Source organism: Betta splendens, chromosome 4, assembly GCF_900634795.4.
Source record: "Betta splendens chromosome 4, fBetSpl5.4, whole genome shotgun sequence".
Classification (NCBI taxonomy): Eukaryota; Metazoa; Chordata; class Actinopteri; order Anabantiformes; family Osphronemidae; genus Betta; species Betta splendens.
This window is the reverse complement of record NC_040884.2, coordinates 30,239,333-30,250,987: the sequence shown is the minus strand read 5'-3', so window position 1 is coordinate 30,250,987 and position 11,655 is coordinate 30,239,333. Positions and strand designations below refer to the sequence as shown.

Below are 11,655 nucleotides of genomic sequence, written 5' to 3'. Positions count from 1 at the left end.
GCAGAGATGAGAGGAATCAGCCAATGAGAACCAGGCCAAAGCAATGTGCTCGGTTTTGTTATTATGACAAATGTTATTCTACTACAAGATGCTAATATGAGTGCCAATTACCTAGAGCCCGTCTAATTCATGATAAACTTGTAGAAGAGCAAATACTATCTATGATAGTTGATAGCTTGCCAAACTGGAAACATCTCCTGAATCAGCACAAATGTCCATCTCAATATAACACTAGAAGAAAACTTATCGTAAATATTTCGAATTCATCCTATTACTAAAATTATTATGATAAATGATAAATGTCACTAAAATTCACACTTTAATCTGGTGGAGCTCACAATTTACACTCAGAGCTCCTTCTAAGATGCTGTCTGATCAGATATGGTATGTGAGGGTTGAGCTGGAGCTTTTCCCAAAAGTGTGACATCTTCAAACATTAAATAATCATTACAATTTATTTCATAAACCTTTGCACTATAGTCACTGTAAATGTCTCACAATTCACCAGCAGGTGTCAGGTATGTAATAATAATGAAAAACAAACAAAAATAAATATAAAAAATGAATAATACAGACTGGGTAGATGAAGCACATTCTGCTATTACTCGGGTGCTACTACCTGCCCGTCTGGACCGGTCTGTCCATTCATCTATTTGTATGTCCGTCAGTATCAACTTGGGTACATCACTTTTGCTTTATAACAATGAAGCATGTGCTCATTACATGTTAAAATGTCAATCAATTATGTGCACCTCTGACATTTCAAAACGCCTGCCAATAAAATTGACACGGGTTTTCATTTTCAAATCAATTATTGTTGCACTCCTTGTGGTGGATCAAAATATTTTCACCTGCCAATTGAATTTGAATTAAAAAAATGTTGTTTTACTAGAAAACCAACAGAAGCAAGTCCTGGTTCGTTTTCAGGCTGGATTTGCTTCTTTAATCCAAAAGGATGATGATCAGTGTAGTTCTCTTTAAAAGCTGTATAGCATTGGTCGTGCTGCAGCATGTTAACCACTTCATTTGTCACAGCAGTGAGAGATTCAATAGGACACATACTGATTTTACTCAGAATGGGATTTAGACCTTTTCACCATGTAATGATGGTGAAAAGCCTTACAATGGCTTTTGGTTTGTAGAAATGAATAAATTATACACGTCCAGCACTTCTTGCCTTTCACTCTAACAGTGGCTAAAGGAAGCCTTTTGATAGAAACAAGGTGTCTTCTCCATGTAATTAAATTTGATCATTTTTGCATATGTCACTCCCACAGTTTCTGTCATGCTCTTTGATTTTGGATGTTCCTGGGAACCTTTATTCTAATTCACAAGTTAATGTTTCAACCTCTTCCTCCTCTTTTTTTATCTGGATGCAGAGGGATGAATTAGAGGAGCCAAATCAGCCATCATGTCTGGTTTATCTGGAGGAGAGAGATAAGTGTAGATTCCGCCTCTTTCAGGGAATGCACATTAACCATGCCTTGGAGGAAGCGCTGGGTGTGGGGATAGTGGGGGGGGTATAGTTGCTAGAGAAGGCGTCTGTCTGCCAGAAGCGCACAGCTTTTAGTCACTTTAAAAACTGTGAAAATGTCCCCTTCACACCCGCAACAGCAGAGCTGAGCTCCAGCGCTATGTTGGTGGTGATAAAATGCCTGTGTGCCATAGCCTAGTTGGAAGTTAGACATGCACCTTATTCAAAAGTGTTGGACTGACAAGTCTACAACGTGTAAATTTGTATACTACAGTGACTTCTGACCTTGACCCTGACACAAATGTCTGGAGGAGAAACCACAACCAAAACATCCAATCAGTACATTAACATTGACATGAAAAATGACAAAACTGCTATTTATGCAACAAAAGAATCTATTTATTTGGGATACGCATTGCCAGTACAAATTAAGTGACCATAAAACCTACACCGTTTGGCTATTTTTCTCCACAGGAAACAGGTTTTGGTTTGGAATTATAAAGACAATAGTTTTCCATTTGATACCTTTTTAGAGATCTTAAAAGTTAAAAACTGTCAAGAAAAAGGCTTCATGAGTTCACTCTGAAATCCTTATAAAAAAGAACATTCAAAACACTGCAGAACGTTATTTTATTGAAGAACAAAAAGACATGCAACGAATAAAACATTTTGTTTTACAAATTATTCATTTATGTCTATTTTCCTTTCATATTCCAAAACCAAAAAGCATCATTATATGAAGCTCCGATATTATCTGACAGACAATGTGGAAAGTAGAGTTAAGCCTTTTTTTGTATTGAAGGCTGCGAATAAAAAGGGGGAAAAAACTTCTAGACTTTGCTTTGCATGACCGGGGCTGTCAATTCACTCCAATGACTTCAGAAAACATGGCTGAGGCAGGGTCAGTGTATCACCTGAATGCTGCTTGGCCCTGCTGCTGTAATACTGAGCATGTGAGTCGAGGGGAAGCTGCTCTAATTGATTTACATAACTTTGTTGAGTTTACAGTAATTGCACTGTAGTTGACTTCCACTTTGTACCTCTAAATTACCAATGATTTCATATAGGTGGAATAAATACAAGCAACACACATCTGTTAACAAAAAAACCCACGTGCCTTCCTGGCTGTGTCATGACTGACGGGTGTCTCTGGCTGAAAGGCTTCAGCTGAGCTACTGTAAAAACAATGCGAGAGGGCAATGTTAACACTAACTTTTTATGTCACTTTCATTCAGACAGTAGACATCTTGGAGACAGTCTTACATCGCTGCTTTAAGTACAAAATAAAAAAATGGATTCCAGCGTAAATCCAACAGGAACTCCATTGAGCTGCATTAAAATGGCTACTGTCCGAATTCAAAGATGCAAAAAAGAGCAAAGGTGCATATCTGCATACTGTATATAGAGCATTCTTGGGCTAATTCACATACAATAGCAGCATAGTCAAACATAGTCTTGTTGCAAAGCCAAATGATACAAAAACAAAATAAGATGAATTATTCACATAATGCAGACATAAAAATATATCCAAATGTCATTTGGATTTGTGTGCCATCTGGGTTTGTTTCTATTTTATTTATAATAATGCTACTGTATTCCAGCTGCTTTTTTGGCTTTGAATACAGAGTAGAGGAGCATCATGACGCGCTCACTAAAACAACAGATAAGAAAATCATACATAAAAAGGAGAAAAAATATATAGATAAAGCTGAACTCAATGTCGAGGATAAAAAAAAAATTCAATTTTTTGGTATCAAAGTATGTAAATGTGGCTATCTCACTTGGGGACTATGGAATTGTGTACACGTTAGATCACATACTGTACAGTACAGACAACAAAGGTCACAAATCTAGGTTCACATTTTGGATTGTATGTATGGATGAAAGTGGTCTTTGAAAGAAACAAAAACTGAAGGGAATCGAATAACATTCTCTAATGTTGTACAGAAAAAAATAATCAATAACTGTTCAGGACTTTTAGTCCTCAGCTCAAAATTGTATACTGTATTTTGAGATGGAGGCATCCCACTGCAGTCTAAGGTTCAAGATATACAGTAAATATTACATTTCCATGAATGAAAAGTGAAGTGTATACAATGAATTGACTTGATACCTCAAAATTACACCTACACATTTGAGTTTGGTTACTAGCAGTTTTTTTGGCTACACCAATCTCTCTGATACATACTGAGGATGTCTAATGATGCACTCTACGGACTCCATTGCATCTTAAAATGTCAATAGGATTGCTTGTATTTTACCCTTACTCTTAAGTTCAATCATTAGATGTGCTTTAATTTGGATTTGCATGCTTTCATTTACTGTCAAGGGTTTATTTGGGTTTGCTCAATTTTTTGATATTTTTTGCTGCCAAACTGTGTGCTATCACTGCCTTATAAGTCACACTTTAAAAATTCCTTCCCCTGTATTAAGAGCAATAAACATACTACTCTGGCAACAAAATATAAAACAGTATGTCACATTCTGTTGTAAACGTTCTGATTATAAACTACAGTAATTGAGGCTGAATGCTTGAATATTACAATGACTGGACCAAAGAATGGCACGAAAAATTAAAAAAAGGGCACAATATAAAAATAAAATGTAACTTCAAAAAAATCCGCCTCAGGGTTGAACTTTGGCACTATAGATACACAACAAACGTATGAGCGTGATACTAACAACAAAAAAATGTATTGACAGTATATGTTATCATGTATTTGAAATATTCTGTTGTTATTTCAGTAGAGGTAGAGTGAAAGCATCTGAATTTACAAGACGTGGGCCAATATAGTGTTAACTGTGCCTAATGTGTGATTACTACAATAGAATGTAAAAGAAATACAAAGAGGCAACATGGGCATCAAGTGGAAACTGTGTGAAGTGAGATTATGCAGGTTGCTAATGATATAGCGGTAGTCCAGATAGGAAAAGTCCTTAAGAAGTGAAAACATGATCCCAGACCTATGACATGGTGCCACTATGTGACTACATACAACATGTCCTAATAAGGTCAGGGGCTGAACTGCGGTAGATGGGCCTGGGGGCTGCAGTGTCCAAGGAAGGTAAAGAAATACAGGATTAAGGAATAGAGGGGAACACAGGGTGGAGGATCAGTTGGAGGTGTCGGAGTGAACGCTTCCGGGTCCTTCTGTGGGCGAAGTCACTGATGAGGGGGTTGGAGCATCCTGCCAGCCGCCGTTTGCCTGAGAAAAAGAAAAGAAATTCGAATTAAGTTTAATATGGTCATGTGGTCAAGATTCTGTATGAATGTGGGATAGAATGCTGTGTGCACAGCCTTAAGACAAATTACCTCACAGGCTGGTAGAAATCTAATCTAGCTCCAATTACAACAAAACCTTTAGAATAACATTGCCATGAAAAACGAAATTGGTTTTCAAGCAACAGAAATGTTTTTAATCAAATCATATGCTGCACATTGAAATTCTTATGAATAAAGAATGTGCATGGAAATAAAGGCATAAATGTAGCAAAAATGTGATTTGAAATAAATACCAGTTATTTTGAGAAACAATAGTAAACAGTAATTCTAATCATTATCAATATGCACTAATAATAACACTGAACCGACCAGAGATGGTCCTTTTAAAAAAACATTTAGGATATTAATAGTAAATCTAAAACCATCACACAAAATTGAAATGGCCCTTCGACAGCCTTCCATTTCAGAGCCTGTTATTTAAGGCGGTGTGTAATCAGAAGTGGAGGGGTCACTGTAAATGTCTGACTTTGGCCGCACTTTGCCTGTCTCCAAACTGTAATTACAGCTGTAATCATCCACAGCATGCCTCATGTATCTGTCAGTCATTATCCAGTCTTTTAAAATATATTTTAGAAAGTGTTTTCTCTCATTTCTTCCACTCCTCACTCATAAAATCAGTCCTTCGATGCCTGAAAGCTGTTTTCTTATGTCCAGCTTCTGCACGTATTTAATGAATCATAAACCAAACCCCAAACCTAAACCCACTGCTCTGTAGGGTTTGTAGGTGTCTTCTCATAATAATAATAGTGGCAAAATACATTTAATACACACAAATTTTACAGTATAAATATTATCTTTTGTTCTATGTTGTACTCTAAATGTTGAGAAACAGAATGACAAAAATGACTAAAAACAAAAGAATAAAACCCCACTTGCACAAACATTTGATCAAACAAGCCTGGAAGTTCACATACTTAAAATACGTACTAGCCTCAGCTACATAAATCACAAGCAAACAGGCTGGCAGACAGATATCCTGCTCTTCCATTATGCATCGCGGGGCTTCTTTACAAGGTATAAAAGTGAATAACACAGCATATTGTGGCAGTGTAAGATGTGGTAGAGCAAGCAGGCGTCCAAGGAGAACCGTATCCGTGAGGTCAAAGGACTGAGAAAGAACACGGCATGAATACGTTAGCAGCCTCTCAGGGTTAGCACAGCTGGCTGTGGGATGCGCTCAGAGCAGCCAAGAACTCAATTTGAATACACATACATGTTTTTTTATGCGGGAGACATTTCATCTGATTATCATATGGCCACTGAGGCACAACGATGACAGTGGAGGAACCTAGCTGCGGCTGTGACCATCCTCGTCCTCTCAGCGCGGCTCGCTGTCAGGGCCATTAGTGTGGCAGGAACATGATCTGAGCAATGCGCTTGGATTGCTGTCCCAAGTCCACACTCTGCTCTCCTTGTGTCTGTCTTATCAATTTTCCCCTTTACGCCACGGCTTGTCGCTGTGAATTTCCCTGCTATTTGTGACTGCCAGCGAGCAAAACCCCCCTGCACCCCTTCCACAACCCCCTATTTCTGCACTCAAACTAGTGCAATTTTAACAAGAGCATGAGGGGAGCACACCCCTATAGCACACGAGGAGCTGCTCCCAGCGGCAGGGGTATTATTTTTAGCAGCCTCCGCCCCTTTGATGGCTTTAATGGGGGGCTTCGGGGCTGCTAATCACGGGTCAGGTGGTCGAAGGAGTTTAAGCATCCAGCGTCACCTGTTTGTGCAGTTTGCTCACGGCTGACCGTACGTGGCTGCGCTGCAGGTGCTTCACCAGACCTGATCGAACATGACAGGCTCAGGCGGCAGTTCTGCGCGTGTGTGGCCGGACACATGCTCGCGTATGCTAGGCAGCATGCTGCCCGTGGCACAAAAGATACTGAGGCAATCAACTAGGTGACCACAGAGCAGAGACATGTCCTACTATGTGGCATTCTGAGCCCTATGGGATTAAAATAATTGGGAAGGAGTGAGAAAAAAAAAGAAAGCATCCTTACATTGATGCCCTGTGGACTGTACATCTGGTTGGCTGTGAGTCCTTCACTGTATCCGCCTGTCTGACTGATAACATGGCGAAGGGTATCCACCTGAAACATTCAAAAACAACAAACAAAGCAAGGTCAGCGTCAACAGGACAGATGGACAAGAAAGAAAAAGGGGTTTACGAGACAACAAGAGAGAACACAAGCATATTTCTGAAAGTACTAAAGTCCTTGAAGACGTGCGTTTAGATTCGATCTAACAACAGAAAAAACTTGGCATTTTGCTGGTAGAAATAAAAACACAAATATTCCTTCTCCTTAGAGAATTGAGTGGGGCCAGTACAAAGCCGCTTTGGGCCTGGTTTGACTGGAGAGTTATACAGTACATCGAATAGGCCACACAGGGCACTCTGTTGCGTTTATCTGTTACATTTATCCTGGTACAAAACCTGCTCCCATCTGGGAGATGTAAAGGTGTGGTTTGTGTGTTTCATCTCTGTCAACAAAGAAATAGAGGTGTCTGAATTTTGGTGTCAAATTTATGAAAAACTGAAAACTTCCATTACCCCAGATTGAGAAACCGGTTAAATAATAAAATCATTTAACCTAAAATAAAACTGAAGGGAGTGGTGCGGTGATTCAAGAAACAGGCAGGGAAAAGGTCTGTTGGAAAGACTGCGTACCTGCCCCTGCATTATCTGCTCCACTGCTCAAGGCCCTACCTGTGACTGCACGTTGGCTCCAACCTGAGCCCCCTGGTACGAGTCCCCATTGAGAGACTGAACGCTCATGAACAAGTCCCCAGAGTTTGACATGTTAAAAGATCCAGCAGAACCTGAAAGGAAAGAGGGAGCAGTGGAATCACGGAGGGACAGAGAGCTGGCAAAGATAAGCAAGTCATGAGGAGCATCATGCAGTTAGGTTGGCCAAACGGGCTTTGTTAATCAGACGAACAGAGCCAGAAGGAAACTAGCGCAAACCAGCAAACAGAAAATTGCGAGGCTCTCATAATCATATTGACTGTGGCTTTAAAAGAAACGTCTAGATTTTTTTTTTTCATGCTACTTTTTATGTTTTATGTTTACAACAGCATATTTAACAAAATTAACTGCATGTTTTCTTGGCCCTAAATTATATATATATATATATATATATAGCAGTTACCTTTAGTATATCATAGTCACCACTGACTTTTAATATATATATATATATATATATATATATAATATATATAATATACTATATATATATATATATATATAGATATAATATATACTCTCTATATATATATATATATATATATATATACTAATAATAGTTAGTTGTACTGCAGTACTTCAGTACTTCATTGTGTGTCTTTTCTTCTTTGTTAACAATAAGAAAAATATAGAACATCACTATCCTGACCTATCAGTGCAAGGAAACATAATGAACACATTGTTAAACAAGATATTCTATTAGGTAAGATGAAGAAACAGGACAGTAAAGCTGTGGAGACTTGGCATGGGGCTCAGGTTGCCTAATTTCTGACACAGATTTGCTGTAGGTTTAGTTGTTAAGGGGCAAAGTCCAACATTTCCAGTATAATAATAGTGCATTACAAAGTGACAGGCAGGTTCCTTGTACAAGAGCTGCCTTTATATTAGTGCTAATTCTTTCATTCCTTACAAATGACCAATATTAGTAGTGAATTAGCCTCAAACTGACATAACATAGGTTCTTGGTAATGCACAGAGAATAGGTAAATGTCTAGTAGCTGAGCAGAGCCAGGTACTTCCTGTCTCACCTGCAGAGTTTGGAGTTGAGGGTGAATTTGCTTGGCTCCCATGTGAGGATGCATTAGCTGCATTCACGGCAGTTCTCGCAGCGTACATATTGGCTTCCTCTTGGAACTTACCAATATTTTTCTTGTATCTGATTCTTTTATTCCCAAACCAGTTGGAAACCTGAGAGGACAAACAAGAGAAGGTAGTTTAATTTTCATGAAATTCTAACAAGCGGAGCCAAGAAATCATGGCAGTGTGTAGTTTGCATGGCTGTAATGGCATGTGTAACACTGCACAGTCTATTTCAGACGTAGGGGCTACATAGCCCGGTGCTGTGAATCTGCATTAGTGCCAGAATGGAATGATTGCCAATAACAGTCTCATTATGTCACCATGACTGCAGCTATCATCAGAACTCACGCAAGCACCAATCAGTCAACATCCGCTAACGCCCATTACGGCTAATGGACTCCCAGATGAAGCCAAGGGGGTAATCCCAGCGCTAATGATAAACAACATTAAAATGAAAACCAAATCAATCCTGCAAAGTTTCCAATACACAGAGAGGTAAACATTCTCCATTATTATGGCCAAGAAACGAAAACTCTACAAATCATTCAGCCTCTGAGCAGCTTCCACAATCAGGCCCAGATGCATCCTCAAATCATTTGGTATAAATTAATGAAACCAATTGAGAAAACAATCCATTCCCAAATGATGGATTCAAAACATAAACTGCTGTTTACCTTGGTGTTGTCATTGTTTTTCCCTATTATCAATTCTCACAGGACAGAAAAACCATTAATGTAGGGATGAAAAAAGTGACTAAATACACTGTTTTTGCTTGTTACCATCCTTGACACAAACATCTCAGTGTCTTCAGATGTTTAATAACTCTAAGATTATACTAATGTAAACCAGTGCTGCAATGCACATGCCTTCAGTGACTGCAGCGCTCATTTTCAGAGGCTGATTGCTTTGCTAATTTGTCCACTTAAAGCTTAAAAAATATTTCTTACAGCTGTTAATGATATAATTTTTTAATAATCAGAGTTGAGTATAATCAATGTGATAAGAACTAACTACATTGATAACCCTTGTGTTCACATGTTCATCACAATAAACAAGTGCGGACCCTGGATTTAGTGCATTGTGTTTCTTCAGAATAACTTATATGATAAGATAATGCAAAAAAGCGTGACAGCAGCGCTGTCTTTAGCTTGCATTACTTCAATAGAAACAGTCAGACATTGGTCAAAAATAGCAGTCTGGTTTGATTCACAAGACTAGAAACTTATGACATGGTATATTTATACTTAGAGCCTTTTGTTGTCTCAATGAAAGGTACTACTGAAAGATTAAATAGCTGTCTGTACTCATGACAATCAGAAGACTCATTTGGCTACTTGCCAAGATGTTCACGGCTGCCTCGGTAAAGAAAACATGTATACTACAAATATACACACAAAAATACATATATAATGATAGTTACTACAGGTGGTGAGGAGTGGAGGGTGTTACTGATCTGTGGTGTACCTGGGCCACTGTGATGGCACACTTCTTTGCCAGCTCCTCTTTAGCCTCCTCGCTGGGGTAAGGGTTACTGAGGTGTGAATAGAAATACTCATTCAGGATCTCCGTGGCCTGCTTGTTGAAGTTTCGTCTTTTTCGCCTGCAGAGAGAATTAGGTCTGGATTAGAACTCTGTTAATCTCAGCGGAGTGGAAAAGAGTGTGTGTTGAATTATATAGGTTCTAAAAGTTGGTACTATTATTATTTATCTGTTTCCAATGTGCTAATGTTAAAAATAAAATCTCTGGTGAACACAAGGTGAAGAATTGCATGTTTTATCCCAAAGCATAATACTACTATTATTAATACATAATAATAAAACTTACTGTATCAGTACAGTGGAAGGCCATAATACAAGCTGAAAGCTCAGCAGAGTTTAGAGGCAGCGTGTTCGTAGCAGCAGACAAACAACGCTATATTTGTAATTTTTCAAATTTGTGTGCAAATGCAAATCCTTGATCTCCCTCTGAGCACAATAGCTAAATGAGCCGACTGACCCTGTCTCTTGCATCACAGGGTCATGTTTGCACGTACTACATCGAAAAGGGGCTTTACATAAGGTGCAGGGAAACCCTGTGAAATCTCTTTGCATATATCCACCGGTGAGGAGAATTGTGCTGAAATCTCACTCCAAACGCCTTGCTCAAGAATATGTAAATGCACGCAGCATGGGCTCCAGCAGCCTGTAGATTAATCAGTGGGGCTGAGTGCCAGTGCCTCTCAAGCAGCAAAAAGATTTCCTATACCTCTCCTTTCCTCTTCCCCTCACTGCAGCACCACCAGAGTCATTTGCAAGAGAATAGATAGGATGCTTTGTAAGGGAGTGCATGCCTCATTTAAATGTTATGCCTCCAACTCAGACTTTGAGTGAGATTTATCCTTGGAGAAATATATGCAAATCCAAAGCATGCATCAAAAGAAACAAGCGATTACATTAAAAAGGGAAATAGTTAGCGTTGTAGAGCAGGGAGAACGCTCTTATTGGCCGGTATTGCTAGGTATGGTGGTCCAAATGGCACCCATAGATATAAACCAGTGCAGTGTGTGTTTATAAAATGATAGGCCTCCTACATCAGCCATTCATATGTTTATCAGGCTGAGGGGGAAGTGCACGAGGAGGCTATTTGCGGCCTAGAGTGATGCTGTGCACACGGTCTGAACCACCATGGGCAAACGCACCTGGCGTCGAGGAAGCGGGAGCGCAGGATCATGACGGCCTCGCAGGTGCTCTGTTTGAGCTGCATCTGGATGGAGCTGAACTTGCGGTGGATGATGCTCACCATGCGCTCGATCTCTTTGGGCGAAATCGGCCGCGTGCGCGACTGCTCCCGCAGCAGGTTCATGACGTGAGTGGTAAACTCATTACACGCCTGTGGAGAGGATATGAACAAGCACAAAATGGTTGCCAAAGGTTAATTAAGCTGTGATTAAAAGCTTGATTTGTCAATGTGGGATAATCAAACGCAGCATAAACAAAACACCCATATCTTTTAGATGAAAGACGATTAGAACAACCAAGGTTTTGCTTGATGCAGTTGTGGGGCGAGTGTTCTCGCAGAGCCAATGGGGGCTGTAA

At 39.5% G+C, this 11,655-nt stretch overlaps 1 protein-coding gene across 3 annotated transcripts in view; it reads right to left on the bottom strand.

Moving 5' to 3' along the window:
• Positions 1-1,851: 1,851 nt before the first annotated feature.
• pbx1b (pre-B-cell leukemia homeobox 1b) overlaps positions 1,852-11,655 on the bottom strand; it is a 45,522-nt gene continuing 35,718 nt past the window's right edge. The window contains exons 4-9 of one of the 3 annotated variants that reach the window (XM_029146940.3): positions 11,259-11,449; positions 10,045-10,180; positions 8,640-8,688; positions 7,465-7,577; positions 6,758-6,847; positions 1,852-4,680 (exon numbers count right to left, since the gene is read on the bottom strand). In XM_029146940.3, the coding sequence (XP_029002773.1) occupies positions 4,588-4,680; positions 6,758-6,847; positions 7,465-7,577; positions 8,640-8,688; positions 10,045-10,180; positions 11,259-11,449 (672 nt within the window). In that variant the 3' untranslated portion in view covers positions 1,852-4,587. Of the gene's footprint in view, positions 4,681-6,757; positions 6,848-7,464; positions 7,578-8,528; positions 8,689-10,044; positions 10,181-11,258; positions 11,450-11,655 lie in introns of all 3 variants that reach the window. The other 2 variants (XM_029146939.3, XM_029146941.3) reach the window with 2 other exon arrangements.